We start from the raw sequence: 17,281 nt of genomic DNA on the forward strand, positions 1-17,281 counted from the left end.
CAAGTCCTGGACCTCTCTGCATTATAGAGAGAGAGTCACAAACTGCAACAAACCCCAGCAATTGTACTAAGCCAGGGGTTCTCAACCTTGTCCTCAAGGACCCCCTACCAGTCCAGGGTTTAGGGATTACCTGGGTGTGTCTAAGGTGTTTAGAAAAAAAAAACACCTTAGAGTCCAAGGTGTTTTTTTTTCCCCTGAGCAAACTAGCTGTCATAGCCACAATTTCCTATGAAGTTTAACCAACCAGATCAATTACTAGAAGTAGCCTACAGCCGATGGAGGGCCATGGGTGCCACTGAGTGCATAGGGCCATGGGACACATCTACAGAGTTTCATCCATAAAATACCAAGTCATTTATTAAATGTGTTTATTTCTCTAACACTTATTAAAAATGATAACTTATTTTATTTTCTCTAAGATGTACACATGTTTGTAATGGAGAATCAAACTACTACTAGTGGATTTACCCTTCTTGGACTCACAGATGTCCCTTATCTGAAGCCTTTCTACTTCTCCACATTCCTGGTGATGTATGTAATCACACTATTTGGAAACCTTTTGTTGATCATAGTGGTGAGAATCAGTTCACGGCTACAGACCCCGATGTACTTCTTCCTCAGTAACCTCTCGTTCATTGACATCTGCTTCTCCTCCACCATTGTTCCCAAAATCCTGATAAATACTTTGTCTCAAGACAAAAGTATCTCTTTCCTGGGATGTGCAGCTCAGACGTACTTCTCACTAGGTCTTGGAGCAACAGAATGTTTTTTATTGACTGTGATGGCTTTTGACCGATACGCAGCCATCTGTAAACCATTGCACTACAATGTCATCATGAACAAGAAGCTGTGCTGCTCTTTGGCTGCTGGTTCTTGGACTATGAGCTTTATAAATGCTACTATCCAAATTCCTCTCACTTTTCAGCTCCCTTATTGCAGGTCCCACCACATCAACCACTTCTTCTGTGAAATGCCGCCTTTATTCCATTTGTCTTGCAGGGACACTTGGATCAATCAGGTATCAACATATATTGCAACTGTGGTTATTGTAATATCCTCATTTTGCCTCACTCTAGTTTCATATATTCATATTGTTTCCACTATACTGAAGATCCAATCCTCCCAAGGTCGTCAAAAAACATTTTCCACCTGTGCTTCTCACCTCGTAGTGGTGACACTCTTCTTTGGCACTATTATGTTCATGTATCTTCGACCTCGTTCTGCTTACTCTCCTGAGACTGACAAGACAGTATCTATTCTCTATACGACAGTGACTCCAATGTTGAACCCACTTATCTACAGCATAAGAAACAAAGAGGTCAAACATTCTCTAAGAATGGAAATGAAAGACCTTAAAAAGAGATAAGATAAAAGTTTCTGTTAGTTGTTTCTCTGCTGGATGCAAACATATTTTTTGATAAAGAGGAGAATTTTAGGTACCCTTGAAGGATGTTGCTTGATGTCTTTTTTTAATATATAATGGTCAGTTCTACCACAAGTTCTACTTCTATAATTGTCAATGCAATATAAAAGTATTTATATTAGTTTAGGAAGATATATCAACATCTGCCTTGACTTGAGAAAATAACTGTTCCATTATGATAGACTTATTGCCACCATTCCTATTATTTAAAGGTTTGTGGTTGCAGTAGGAAACAGTGTACTCAAGAGTGAAGGTGTGAAGTTTCTGGATGGCAGTGTATGCTCAAAAGCTAAGATGAGTGGACTTCCTTCAAGAGTAGGAAGAGTCTGGACCGGAAATATTTGAGCTCGACAGGATGACTGTGCACTTGTGTGAATAAAGTGTGAATAAAGTAAACATGTGTCATGATAGATCCAGACATTGGTGTGTGTAAACCTAGCTAGACATAATAGATTACTTGGAAAAAGTATGTAGGCCCCATAAAACAGGATATATAGACTAGATCAGGAGATGTTTTTTTTTTTTTTTGTTAACAAGGAAGTGAGAGGCCAAGGAGCTTATGTGTATAGATAAGGGAATTAGTTTATTTTTATTTATTTATTTATTATTGCCATTTATATAGCGCCAACAGATTCCGTAGCGCTTTACAATATTATGAGAGGGGGATTTAACTATAAATAGGACAATTACAAATAAACTTACAGGAACAATAGGTTGAAGAGGACCCTGCTCAAACGAGCTTACATTCTATAGGAGGTGGGGTGTAAAACACATTAGGACAGGAATTTACAATCAAATAAGGTGGGCTGCCCTTTAGGAGAGGGCAAGAGACAGGTATGTGAGGTATTGGTTAGTCTTGGAGGCCATAAGCTTTCCTAAAGAGATGGGTTTTAAGGCACTTCTTAAAAGATGCAAGACTAGGGGAGAGTCTGATGGCGGTAGGCAGGCTATTCCATAGGAAGGGAGCCGCCCGCGAGAAGTCCTGCAAGCGCGAGTTGGCCGTACGAGTGCGGACAACGGACAGGAGGTGGTCACGGGCACAACGGAGAGACCGAGAAGGGACATACCTATGGATCTGTGAGGAGATATAAGAGGGGCTAAAGTTGTTAAGTGCTTTATAGGTGTGAGTTAGTACCTTGAATTGACTCCTATAGCATACAGGAAGCCAATGTAAGGACTGGCAGAGGGGTGAGGTGTGAGAGAAACGACTAGAGAGGAAAATCAATCTAGCAGCAGCATTCATTACGGACTGTAAGGGTGCAGTACGGCTATTGGGGAGACCAATCAGGAGAGGGTTACAATAATCCATGCGGGAAATTACTAGAGCATGGACAAGCTCCTTGGTAGTATCTGGTGCAAGAAAGGGGCGGATGCGGGCTATGTTTTTAAGATGGAATCTACAGGATTTGGCAACATGCTGGATGTGAGGCTCAAAGGTGAGACCAGAGTCAAGTATGACGCCAAGACAGCACGCTTGCAAGGATGGACTGATGTTGGTACCACAAACTTGGAGGGAGAGCGAAAGAGGAGGATCAGTATTAGGAGGAGGAAAGACAAGGAGCTCAGTTTTTGAGAGATTGAGTTTCAGAAAGCGGGAGGACATCCAGTCAGAGATGGAAGAAAGGCAAGCAGTGACACGTTGCAGGACGGCAGGGGAGAGGTCCGGGGAGGAGAGATATAGCTGGGTGTCATCAGCGTACAGGTGGTAGTGAAATCCAAAAGAGGTAATAAGTTTGCCAAGAGAGGCAGTATAAAGAGAAAATAGAAGGGGACCAAGGACGGAGCCTTGGGGAACTCCAACTGAGACAGGGCAAGGGGAGGAGGTATCATTAGAAAAGGAGACACTGAATGAGCGTTGGGAGAGATAAACACAAGTAAAGATGTGTGTATCCAGGAGATCGTGGCAGACCTCATAGTTGGGCAGTTTTAGTTGGTCATAGTTGGACAGACAGTGGACAATTTTGGGTGGCTGACAACATTTGCAGGTCCTTGTGGAACCTTTTGGTAGAAATTGTGTAATCTAGAAATGATACCTGATATTTTTCAAACAGATATTTCTCTAATAGAGTATACACTATTATTAAGGAGTTTTTGAGGCTTGATGTATATAATTACAATGAGGTATTATGACAGGTGAATTGATCAAGATACCATCGAAGTACACAATCAGGAAAATCTGGAAAGACCAAGTGATATAATCATATATTTGTACTGCCCAAATCAGATCACCTGATCACCTTCCATTTGTGACCTTGCTTAATGTGGTCCAGATTGCAAATATTACTAACATCAAGTGTAGTAAAGATAGTAGGATAGTAGTAAAGATAGTAGGATTTTCATGTATCCTATTGGTGTTAGGTAACATTTTTGGTTTCGATTCACAACCTTAAAATAAAAACAAATTAACCATCTATGAGAAGAAGAGCCTGACAACAACCTTTCATTAGGGCTTTTTATATAGATTGTTAAATTGGGTATATTTGCAGGTGTTAGGGGGTATACCTTCCCTTGAGGAGACATAGTACAATGAAGTAACTTTGTAGCCAGTGAAAGCTTGTCCACCGCGGCACTTGGGGCAGGACCCTATTAGTTTTTTGTGTGTGGAAAATTTTGATTTGCAGTAGATTTGAAAATCTAAGATTATTTTTCTGGAAGGGAGGGTGGTAAGGCTCTTTCTTATTTAAATGCTCTGATTGATGGTGGTGTCTATGCATGTCAGTGGGTGTATCTGTGTGTCAATGTGTATATCTGTGTATTTGCATGTGTATCAGTGTTTGTGAATCTGCATGTTCTTCAGGTTGTGTATCTGTATGTGTGTCAGTGAATGTAAATGTCCTGTGTGTGTTAGTGTGTATATCTGTGTAGCTGCATGTGTTTCAGTGTGTGTGTGTGTGTGTGTTTAGCAGTGTTTGTGTATACGTGCATACATCTCAGCATTGAAACGCCAAATTTAAACACAAATACACCCCTGTATTCAAACTTTAACACTACATACAAACACATGCTTGCATTGAAATGTCAACACTACATACAAACACACCTCTGTATTAAACACCAAAATCATACATAAACACACCACTGCATTAGAAAACCAACACTACACATAAATGCATGCTTGCTCTCAAACCCAAACACCACATACACACACACCCCTACATTCACACATGCATACTCCATAAAAAACATGCTTACATTCAAACACACAAACACTGCTCAAAGCTAGATACAACCCTGCAAGCATGGGTAAATGGTAGAGCCCCAGCTGTTAAAGCATTGTTGGAGTTGCACAATAGATGGGGGAGGGGAGGATCTTCCATTTTACCACTCTTGCTATAACGGGGCCCCCCCAAAAATCTTGCACCAAGGCCCTTTCTACTTTGGTCCATTTGGGTGGAGGGCGTGATTGTATGGGAGGAAGTGGGGGCAGGGTAGAGTCCGGGGGCCAGTGCATATGTTTGCCCATGGCTCCATCAATATTAGAGATGGTCCTGCAACTAGAATGTTATCAGAAAAATTAATCCTGAAACCTGAAAATTTGTAAAAAATAAAAGTCTTATTTTTAAAGTTAATGTTTACTGCCAGTCAATGAAAGGCAGTTATATATATATATTTACTGCTTCTCCCTTTCCCCCCTCTACTGGTCACTTCTCACTTGATCTGTGAATAACATGATTATTTAGTGTATGTCCCCTATCCACCATTCCCTTTTCTTTTACTATCAATTATCACTTTATTTGGTGCCACAAGATGAACTCTTACTCACATTTTCATTGTTTGGTGATTTGGACAGCCTGTCGATTGCCCAAACACAATTCATTTGAAGCTGCATGCACGAGTCTAGTGAATACTGCAACTACAACCTGGGGAACATGCACAACCAGGAGACCCTCTGATGGGTTTGGGCAAATGGCTCCATTCCACTACTCCGGTGTAGCTTAGCACAAGACAATTTGCTGTCCTAAACTAGTAGATCCTAATGTAAGGAATCCTTCGAACCTTGCACAGGACAATAAAGATAAAAGGCCTTTGCTGATCCTTAGAATGGCCGAATTAAACACAAGGATCTCCAGAAGCAGAGAAATGATAAACTAAAAACCCAGTCAAGGTCAGGGATACCAAAATTATTCAAAAGAGCTAGCTGGATTATGGTGACATAACACTGGATAACAGAGTATTAAACCACATTAAAAAAACAAAGGATGATGTGAACGTGCTAATGGGCTTCTAAATTGAGAGATGAAGTCTTAAATAGTCAAAAGTGATAATTCTATCAACTGATGTCAGCAGGATAACCAGAATGTGCGTGCATTGCCGCCAAACCGAGGCTTGTACCGGTTAGGGCAGAAAGTCCGGTCCTAATGTGTTTTACACCCCCCCTCCTATAGACTGTAAGCTCATTTGAGCAGGGTCCTCTTCAACCTATCGTTCCTGTAAGTTTATTTGTAATTGTCCTATTTATAGTTAAATCCCCTCTCATGATATTGTAAAGCGCTACGGAATCTGTTGGCGCTATATAAATGGCAATAATAATAATAATAAAAAGTGCTGCTTGACGCAAGTGTCAATAAATAGTGCAATTTTGGAGGATCGTGTGTCATATGGGATAAAAGGCAAAGAGGCAAAGAGTCCGTCAAATAATTCTGCTGCGGAGACGCGCGTTAATCTAGCAGATATTATAATATCAATAAAAAATAAGTACATTTTAAACTTTGAATAAACTATTAAATCTTATGAGAAAATTACATTTGGTGTCAGTTTGTTTATATCACAATGAAATATTTTTCAGTTTAGAGAAGATTTGAGTTAATCTCGTGTAAATCCTCGGGGCTTGGGACCATTCCTCAGACATTATAAGATATTAACAATCTGGGAGTTTCTGAAGCAATAGATTTCATCCTCCACATCAAGTTGTTCACTCCTGGGACCTAATCACAATGTTTAACACTGAATGCAGTATATATAGGTTTGGTTTAGCTTAAAAAAGAGCCAACACTGTGCAGAGATCCTAGAACCGGCTATTAAGACGCGGAACCTAACATTTAGTCTGCATGAAGCGTTCTGAATGAGGAGTCCGGGACCATCACTGGTGAACTCATTGTTAATACATCCCGTGTGTAACTTTTTTCTTGTAATAAATGTTTTATAGTGTGTTAATAGTTAATATTCTCTCTCATTTCGCCTGTAAGCCATACATTTATAAATCCAGAGAAAAGAGAAGTCAAAATAGATTTTACAAATTCTAAGTATCTTCTATAAACATATATTCTGTCAGTGCAATTTGAAGAGTGTGAAGAAGCAGCATCTTGAAGCAATATTACACTATTGTTGGCATTTTCTCTTTTTCCACACAAACTCTATTACTTATTATGAACCATCAAGACTGATTGCTCATCTTATAAGAAACGTGTTGAACTAGGACAGAGGAGAATAATACCCGGTTCTCCAATTTTCTAAACTTCATTTCCAGTAAGGTAAGTCCTTCAAAAAAAGATTTCTAATGACAGCAGCACGGACAGACTCTGGACAGGACAGTATAGAGAGGGCTAGAGAGCTGGAGTGGAAATAAATTGACCATTTCCATAAATTGTATAAACGGTTCCATAAACAGTGTTACTATTTTCTAATTTGGAATATATAGAGGCAAATTTGATTGATTTAGAAACAGATACCACTGAAAATTAACCCATAGTTATTATGAACAGAGAAAATAGAGCTGATAAACTTTAATTTGCTAAACTAAAACATAAATACTCACAAATCAAAATATCTTATCCGCAATCCAAAGAAGGAGCTAAATTATTAAACCCCAAGCATATAGTTAACGAAATGTCCTCTTTTTATAATTCACTATACAACCTATCCATTGATCCGGGTAAAAAGAATAAGACAGCGCTAGATAACTTTTGGCAGCAACCTTAAAAAAAGGGAATCCCTCAAACCCTTTGAAATAAGATAAATAAATACAGTAAAAAAGGCTGCGCACAAATATAAAATCCAATGGTTAAACAGAAAAGGAGAGAATTAGTCCAGCTATTGTGTCCTTACAAGTGTCCTTGGATGTTGAGGTCTTCTACTTGTATAGTGGTATCACTTGGTATGAAAGATAAAAAGGAACAAGGAACAACCAATGGTGTAGTACGTAAAATTCAGGTATAGGTGTGAAAAGTAATAGTATAAAACTCACATTTACCAGAGCTAATGTCCAGCTCTGGAGTGAAGTGCGTACAGCGGTTTAATCCCCGCTTATGGGATATAAGGCAGGTTCCTCTCCGTGAGTGGTTTTCAATTCTCGGGATAAAAAGAAGAAACAGCCAATGGTTATTCCATTGGCTGGAAACCATGTTTATTCCATTTGAAAAAGTCCTTGAGTGACGAAACGCGTTATGGATATTTAAAATATTGTGTTTTATATATTAAAGTATTATTTGGTCATTTGTTTGTGCCAATTATCTTTTTTATAGACACATAACTTCTATTTTACCCTGGCTTTTTATTGTTATTTTTATCATTTTTTACTGGTTTTATAAAAAACCTTGAATACTCCTTGAAGTTTCCTGTACTCAAAGAAATCCTTAGGTGGGGATCAATCCACCCAAGCTGTCATCAAAGAGCAGTGTGTCTGCTCTTATTTTGTAAGTACATTTTTTATTATTCTTATTCATATTGCCATACAGTGAGCACTATTGGCTGTTTCTTCTTTTTATCCCGAGAATTGAAAACCACTCACGGAGAGGAACCTGCCTTATATCCCATAAGCGGGGATTAAACCGCTGTACGCACTTCACTCCAGAGCTGGACATTAGCTCTGGTAAATGTGAGTTTTATACTATTACTTTTCACACCTATACCTGAATTTTACGTACTACACCATTGGTTGTTCCTTGTTCCTTTTTATCTTTCATAACAAGTGATACCACTATACAAGTAGAAGACCTCAACATCCAAGGACACTTGTAAGGACACAATAGCTGGACTAATTTTCTCCTTTTTTGTTTAACCATTGGATTTTATATTTGTGCGCAGCCTTTTTTACTGTATTTATCTATCCATTGATCCGGTAACATTGCAACCTTGTGACGAATCTATCAACAATTTCCTAGCTGACGTTTCTCTCCCACATATAACAAACAAACATGCTTAGAATTTGGAACTACCTTTCTCAGAAGAGGCGATTATAGAGGCAAGTTGATCTCTCCAAGCCCAGACAGTTTCTCAAACTACTATTATTCAATATACGCACACCTCTCACTACCCATTTAACCTCACTATTTAGCCACATTCAAAACCTGGGACAAATACCAAATGAGATGATGGAAGCTCACATTGTAACCTTGCCAAAACCAGGGAAACCTCCCTACATAAGTACAACTTTTGCCCTATATCTTTATTGAATGCAGACACCAAGTTATACGCTAAACTACTAGCCAACCGCTTTAAGCCAGCAAGATCGGGGTTTGTGCCAGGGAGACAATCAGGGACCAGTATAAGAAGATAACTGCAGCTCCTTCTGAGAGGAAGGAAACTGTGACCAGCTCTGCATGGCCACAAAGGGCATCTTCCAAAATGATAGGGACCAGGTCCAGTGCACACATAAAGGTGCACACTCCCAACCTGACCCCTCAGAGATGCCCATTGGATGGCCTTAGTGTGAGGGACAACCAGTGGGCCGCCAAAGCTTGTGGGCTTCAGGGCAGCTGCAATGCTGGTAATTATATTTAACATTTGTTTTCAACTACTAACATCTTTTATTTTTAGATTTAGATCTGTGAGTGCGGTCATAAATGTTTACATTCAAAGTGTTTTTCAGTGTGCACGTGATGACCTGTCAATTTAGGAGGCACATTGGTCAATGTAGGGGGTACACCATGGGTGTCACTGAGTGCATAGGGAGACCTTTACACTTCAAATCAAAGGTTTATTAAAAACCATAACTTCTTTCCTCTCAGATGTACATACCATTATTATGGAAAACCAAACTACTACAAGTGGATTTATTCTTGTGGGGCTCACCAATGTCACATATTTGCAGCCTTTCTGCTTCTCTGTGTTCCTGATGATGTATGTACTCACACTATTTGGAAACCTTCTGTTAATCATAGTGGTGAGAATCAATTCACGGCTACAGACCCCGATGTACTTCTTTCTCAGTAACCTCTCGTTCATTGACATCTGCTTCTCCTCCACCATAGTTCCCAAAATCCTGATAAATACTTTGTCTCAAGACACAAGTATATCCTTCCTGGGATGTGCAGCTCAGATGTACTTCTCATTAGCTCTTGGGTCAACAGAATGTTTTATATTGGCCGTCATGGCTTTTGACCGATACGCAGCCATCTGTAAACCATTGCACTACAATGTCATCATGAACAAGAAGCTGTGCTTCTCTTTGGCTGCTGGTTCATGGGCTGCGAGTTTTATAAATGCATTTATCCAGATTCCTCTCACTTTTCAGCTCCCGTATTGTAGATCCCACCACATCAACCACTTCTTCTGTGAGATGCCACCTTTCTTCCATCTCTCTTGCAGAGACACTTGGATCAATGAATTATCAATGTATATTGCCACTGGGATTATTGCAATGTCCTCCTTTTTCCTCACTGTAATTTCATATATTCATATTATTTCCACCATACTGAAGATCAGCTCCTCTCAAGGTCGGCATAAAACTTTCTCCACATGTGCTTCCCACCTCACCGTAGTGTCTCTCTTCTATGGCACCATTATGTCCATGTACCTAAGACCTCATTCTGTTTACATTCCTGAGACTGACAAGACAATATCTATTCTTTATACGACAGTGACTCCCATGCTGAACCCCATTATCTACAGCATTAGAAACGAGGATGTCAAACATTCTATAAGAATGGAAGTAGACAACCTTGAAAAGAGATGTAAAGAATACTTTTCTAGTAGATGATGCTCTGCTGGATGCAAACATGTAATCAAACATGTGATCAATAAAGAGGAGAATATTAAGTACCTTTGAAAGTTGCTGCTTGATTTGTTTCTCGTGTATAATGATCGGTTCTACCACAAATGTTATTTCTATAATTGTCAATTCACTATAAAAGTCTTTATATCAGTTTAGAAAGATTTATCGATATCTGTCATGATTTAAGAACACTGATAACTCAAAAGGGCTCAAGGTTCCACTAATCGTCCTGTTGAGGTTTGTGGTTGCAGTAGAACAGAGTGGACACAGTAGCCAGGGTGTATAGATTCTGGATGGTAGGATGGACTCAAAAGCTGAGATGAGTGGGCTAAGCAGATTAAGGAAGACTTGGGATGTGCAAACGAAGGAGGATAAAGTAGACGCAGAAGCTGACATATATGGATTTAGGAGTATAGAATAGGCAGAGGAAAACAAGTGTTAGGAGTGTGCACTCATGTGGATAAAGTAAATCTAGGTGCTCAGTATGTCATGTTAGATCCACGCATTGAGTAGTGAACTATTCCAAATCCCTATGCACATTTAAAAAACTGGAGGTTTTTTAGCATCACTCCAATGCCCATTAAAGTGTACACATTCCTGCCACCTAAAGGCAAAACCTTTTAACTGAGCCCTACACAATATCAATTCACCTTGTTTTTTTAACCGGAAAGGTTAAATCTCTAATCAGACAGAGAGGGGCATTTTTCTAAACCCCTACATACTTATTAAGCCTTATTAAATGATTAACCTTCCCTTATTAAGGGTTTAGAAAAATATCTCTCTGTCTCAGATTTTAGTGTAGGACTCACCTAAGGGGGTTTGCCTTGAAGTGGCAGCTGTGCTTACACTTAAATGGCAATTGGAGAGAAACTAAAAAACCTCCAGTTATTTAAATGTGCTCATGGATTTGGAACAGTGTGTCAATAACTTTTCACGTTGGCTTTTATTGAGGTGCGTGGACCTATAAAAAGTGTGTAGCTTCATAAGAACAAGACAAATATAATAGCAGACTTCACATGGACGTGAATAAAGAATCAAGGTATGCTCACCAGATTATGGTGGACCTTATAGTTGAGATTTTGGACACTGATCTAGAAGTTGAGATGTTTGATCCTAGGAAATTCTTCAACTGGAATGGGATGGAAAGCTCAGTAAACATAAGATTAAAAAAAACTATTTTGTGCACAGCAAAGTAAGAGCTTTTAAAGCAACAGAAATTGGTACAACAAGTCCCACATTTTAGGCAGTGAAGACATACAGTTATAATCAAAATTATTCAACCCCCACTGAAAATCATGTGTACAGACTTTCAGCTGTTTGCATGGAACAAATCAAAGAAAAACTATTGAAATAGCTCAACACAATGAATGCTTCAAGTGGTGTCCCCAAGTTTAACTGAAAATGCTACTTGCTCACATATTTATTTATCCCTGCAGTGTAGAAGAGATGAGGAAAGATGGACACATGGTCACTGACAATCAGTGAGGGTCATAGCTGCTGCTTGATGTCAGTGTCAATAATAGAACTGTTCTGGAGTAGAGGAACTGATGGCACTAGCCACTTACTAGTGATAGAGCCCAGTCTCGGCTCTAACATCTGCACCCAGCAGATAAGTCGGCAAAAGCCATAAGCTCCACTTTGTTGCCACGTACTGTCTCCTTTTGGCTCTTGTACCACTATGCTCATCATAATATAACTATTTAAGGAATTAATTTTAGCTGATATATCACCACGAAGTAGATATGTTCCTCTGCCAAAATTGATTTGTATCATGCTCACATACTATTTGACCTTTGCTAAATTGATTTGTATCATGCTCACATACTATTTGACCTTTGCTAAATTGATTTGTATCATGCTAATAGACTGTTTAAACTCTGCATTTATTTACATGTATAGTGGATAAACCCTGTTTGTTCTGCATGTGAACATATTGTTTTTATTTAGTACATATTAGCATACACAGCTGTGCTCAAAAATTTGCATACCCTGGTGTAAATAGTGAAATGTTGCTATTGATTTTGAAAATATGACTGATCATGCAAATAAAGATTTTTTTTTTACTGAAGGATAGTGATCATATGAAGCCATATATGATCACATAGTTGTTTAGCTCATTTTTAAATCATAATGATAAAAGAAATCACCCAAATGCCCTTGAATGTTTGACCTTATTGCAGACACACAAGGTGACACACACAGGTTTAAATGGCAATTAAAGGTTAATTTCCCACACCTGTGGCTTTTTAAATTGTAATTAGTGTCTGTGTATAAATAGTCAATGAGTTTGTTAGCTCTCACATGGATGCACTGAGCAGGCTAGATACGGAGCCATGGGAAGCAGAAAAGAACTGTCAAAATACCTGCGTAACAAGGTAATTAAACTTTATAAAGATGGAAAAAGATATCCAAAGCCTTGAAAATGCCAGTCAGTACTGTTCAATCACTTATTAAGAAGTGGAAAATTCAGGAATTTCTTGATACCAAGCCAAGATCAGGTAGACCAAGAAATATTTCAGCCACAACTGCCAGAAGAATTTTTAGGGATTCAAAGAAAAACATACAGGTAACCTCAGGAGAAATACAGGCTGCTCTGGAAAAAGACAGTGTGGCTGTTTTAAGGAGCACAATACAATACTTGAACAAAAATGAGCTGCATGGTCAAGTTGCCAGAAAGAAGCCTTTACTGCACCAATGCCACCAAAAAAGCCCGGCTACAATATGCCCGACAACACCTTGACACACCTCACAGCTTCTGGCACACTGTAATGTGGAGTAACAAGACCAAGCTAGAGCTTTATGGTCACAACCATAAGCGCTATGTTTGGAGACAGGTCTATAGCGAAAAGAATACCATCCCCACTGTGAAGCATGGTGGTGGCTCACTGATGTTTTGGAGGGATGTGAGCTCTAAAGGCATGGGGAATCTTAGGAAAATTGATGGCAAGATGAATGCAGCATGTTATCAGAAAATACTGGCAGACAGTTTGCATTCGTCTGCACAAAGGCTGCACATGGGACACTCTTGGACTTTCCAGCATGTCAATGACCCTAAGGACAAGGACAAGTTGACCCTTCAGTGGTTACAGCAGAACATTTAGCCACTCTGGGGAGATCTCTAACATGTGGTTCATGCAAGACAACCAAAGACTTTTCATGACCTAGAGGCATTTTTCCAAGACGAATGGGCAGCTATACCACCTGCAAGAATTAGGGGCCTCATAGACCACTATTACAAAAGACTGCACACTGTCATCAGGGCCGGATTAACAAAGGGGCTGATGGAGCTGCAGCTCCAGGCCCAGGCCCAGGCCTATGGAATAGGCCCATTTAAAAAATAATATATATATATCTAAATATATATTTTTTTTTACACACTACTCTTAGGTTTGCCACCTGACTGGTATTTTACTGGCACAGCCGGCATTTGAGGATGCCTGGCCGTGCCGGTATTGCAGTAATAATGGCAATACAAATGCAGGTATTTTTCTCAGAATAAATGGAGATTACTCTGCAATACCAGCACCAGACACTGAGACACTAGGAAACACAGACACTAGAGGACACATGGGGAAACATACACTAGGGGACACTGAGACACTAGGACACATGGGGACACAGACACTGGGAGACCTGGGAACCCTTGGGGACACTGGAAAACATGAGGACACTGAGAAACTAGGGACAGAGACACATGGGGATGCTGAGACACATGGGGACGCTGTAAGACATAGGGACATTGGGAGACACTGAGACATTGGGATACGGAGACACTATGTCCCCATGTCTCCCAGTGTCCCCATGTCCCCCAGCCAGTGTCCATAGTGTCTCAGTGTCCCCAAGTCACCCAGTGTCTGTGTCCCATGTCTCTCAGTGTACCTAGTGTGTGTCCCAGTGTCCTAGTGTCCCCATGTCTATGTCCAAAACTGTCCCCATGTCTCCCAGTGTCCCCAAGTGTCTGTCTCCCAGCCAGTGTCCCCTAGTCTCCCAGTGTCCCCTAGTCTCCCAGTGTCTGTGTTCCCATGTCTCTGTGTCCCTAGTGTCTTAGTGTCCCCAAATGTTTCAGTGTCCCCATGTCTCCCTGTGTCTGTGTCCCCAAATGTTTCAGTGTCCCCATTTCTCCCAGTTTCCATAAATGTCTAATTTTCCTATGTCTCCCAGTGTCCCCGGGTCTCTCAGTGTCCCCATGTCTCACTGTGTCCCCAGTATCCTAGTGACACGCTGAGACATAGGGACACTGGGAAAAATGGGGACACAGACCATGGGACTGGGTGACATGGGGACATGGGGGCACGGACATTGTAATACATAGGGACACTGAAACACTGGGTGACTTGCGAGACTGAGACACTGGGAGACAGGAAGACACTGGGAGCAATCCATCTATACAGCATAATCAAACTGTGAGTAGTTGGTGATTTTACAGAATTTTCTCTGATGTCACTACTTGTGATTTACATCATGTTATGTCACGCATAACTAATTAATTATACAAATGATTAAGGCTGATATTTTTTTCCGAGAAAGGTGGCAACCCTAACTACTCTTCACATACTGACCCTATTATGTTAAAACAACCACCCTGGCCCCTTCTTGACTCCCCAAATATAGTAAAATATTACTTGTATTCAAGTCTGCAGCTGCTGGCTCTGCCTCTGAATTGACTGTCTGCTGACATCATCAGAAGTGGTGGTCTGAGCAAATTACAATACTTCCCCATAGGATTTGCTGAGACTGTCAACTAGGCAGATCAGGGGCAGAGCCAGCACAAGTCCAACATAGCCCTGCCCAATCAGCACCTCATCATAAAGATAAATTGAATCAATGCATCTCTATGAGGAACGTTCAGTGTCTTCATGCAGAGGGTGGAGACACTGAATGGCAGTGCTGCACACTAGGCAGTACTGCCCCAGGAAGCACCTCTAGCAGCCATCTAAGGAGGTGCCAGTGGAGTTATTTTCTCTGAAAAGACAGTGTTTACTGCAAAAATAATATAACAGTGACTTTCACACCCAGTGTTTTGGTTTTGAAATAAAATATAATATACACTTCCCTTAGGATATAGGCCAGAAGATTTTCCTCTTATTAATCTTCACAATGCAACATATATATAAATGGGCTGAATCCTATATAGGGAAGAAATAAGATAGCATCGTGAAGAACTATTTGTTTGCAGTGTTAAAATATATGACAAATGGCCACTCACAAAAGTAAGATGTATAATTGCCTTCAAAATAGATGTAGATGCAATTCAGCCCAGGAATTGGAGGTTTTTTTTCTCCAAGTGGTGTAATGAAATAGTAAAAAGGTCCAATTAGTAAGCAATTCGCATGTGCAGTATAAAATGTCTTTATTTGCTCACATAAAAGTATAAAAACGTCCTACGCATTTCATCCCGTCTAGGGACTTCCTCAGGGACAATACAGCAGTTACAAAATCAGAATACATATGAATAACCCCCCCCCCTTTTAATTCTTATATATCTTCCTTCTTGATTGAAGATCATTTTCAGTTGGTCTTTCGTGCTCCGTTTGGTCGCATAGATATTTCTGGGTTCGTGACCTTTTCTTACGTTCTACGCTTGCGTTCCATGCTTGCGTTCTGTAACGGAGCTCCGTGTACTCCGACCGAGTACCCTCCATTGATGGATGCTCCTAGCGCTCTCAGAGGACTCCAAGCACTGCAGACGACACCACAACCACCGCAGGCTCCACAACCGCCGTAGTTTAACTGGAGCCGTGCCGTCTTCCTTCCACCCTGGATCGGCGTCTGTCCTCCAGGACCGTGTGGGGAAGACCTCTCCTCCAGGAGAGCGTAACAGGAACAAGCTCTTAAAAGAGCTAAGTGATTAAGTTCAGGGGAATATGCAGAGCATAGCAATCCCCAGTGTGATATAGCAGTTCCCTCCAATAACGAGACAAGGCTACGTATTGAGGTTCAGAATTGAGGCACCCAGCCTGGTTTTTATTACATGAGTACACATACAGGCCACACCCAGGGGGAGGCATAAAATAACCAATAGTATCACGGGTGCAACCCACACATCCCCTCCCCTTAGTGTGACACATAATCCCATTATACATACAGTAAAAATACAGTTTCCACACATACTCTGTAACTTTAAAACCATACATCACATTCACATAAAAATACATATCCTCAATCAATCCATTCAGGGGAACAACATATTAAAAAATGGCATGAATCAGACCAGGGGTTCAAAAGTTAGTAAAAGTATCTTTTGTTCCCCCTGGCTGGCAGAAAAAACATCCCCAAAATGCATCCTGGTTTCCTCCTTTCTGCCCTGGAGATAATTGGAGAAGTAATCCAATTATCCAGGACTAGAGGCAGACTCCATTAACCACATGGTTGCAAAACGACATAAAACACTTTAAAATACATAAAGTCACATTTTACACATAACACACAGACATTTCACATATCCCCAGATAGCTCTGGTCTGAGTGCACATTATTAGGTGAATGGCACTCAGACCAACCGAATACAGTTTAATCGCCATAGAGCCAAAGTCTTTAATCACACGAATAGGCTCCATGGCATAGCTATCTGGGTTACCACAGCTCACACAGGGCAAGTACCAAATGATCCCACTGTATTTAAAGGGCCAGGAGCAGTATACACAAATCCATTATGCCCAAATGTACGTTTTCCAGGGCAATACAGTCCAGGGCCATAGTCGCAGGGGAGGAGGCAGGCAAGCAGGCTTCTCCAGGACAAAGTGGCGAAGGGCACTTCGTCACACATCTCCCCTTTGGGGGAAAGACTAACCAGGAACCTGACCTTCTGTCGGTCAGTGCCTCCGTTAGTCGATCCACCAACCCACAATAAATAGGTGCCAGAGTAGCCCCCCCACAACAACAAAGTACAAGAGCAGCCCACCCACAGCAAACAGTTACTGCACCTGG

The 17,281-nt window shown here is 40.6% G+C and overlaps 2 protein-coding genes across 2 annotated transcripts; both read left to right on the forward strand.

Annotated features, from left to right (window-relative positions):
* The first annotated feature begins 436 nt into the window (after positions 1-436).
* On the forward strand, positions 437-1,366 carry LOC134582684 (olfactory receptor 2G6-like). Its single transcript, XM_063439333.1, has one exon. It carries the CDS (start codon positions 437-439, stop codon positions 1,364-1,366), a length of 930 nt encoding a protein of 309 aa, XP_063295403.1.
* An 8,020-nt stretch (positions 1,367-9,386) lies between these two features.
* On the forward strand, positions 9,387-11,709 carry LOC134583368 (olfactory receptor 5V1-like). The gene is made up of 2 exons (XM_063440262.1): positions 9,387-10,266; positions 11,684-11,709. Exons 1-2 carry the CDS (start codon positions 9,387-9,389, stop codon positions 11,707-11,709), a joined length of 906 nt encoding a protein of 301 aa, XP_063296332.1.
* Positions 11,710-17,281: the final 5,572 nt, after the last annotated feature.

This window comes from Pelobates fuscus, chromosome 13 (genome assembly GCF_036172605.1).
Source record: "Pelobates fuscus isolate aPelFus1 chromosome 13, aPelFus1.pri, whole genome shotgun sequence".
In the NCBI taxonomy this organism is placed as follows: Eukaryota; Metazoa; Chordata; class Amphibia; order Anura; family Pelobatidae; genus Pelobates; species Pelobates fuscus.

Excerpts from the sequence above, each read along its gene's own strand:
- LOC134583368 (XM_063440262.1), top strand. The coding sequence starts at position 9,387 with ATGGAAAACCAAACTACTACAAGTGGATTTATTCTTGTGGGGCTCACC. Across the intron at positions 10,267-11,683 it reads CTACAGCATTAGAAACGAGG|AAATCAAAGAAAAACTATTG; the intron begins ATGTCAAACATT and ends TTTGCATGGAAC.
- LOC134582684 (XM_063439333.1), top strand. The coding sequence starts at position 437 with ATGGAGAATCAAACTACTACTAGTGGATTTACCCTTCTTGGACTCACA.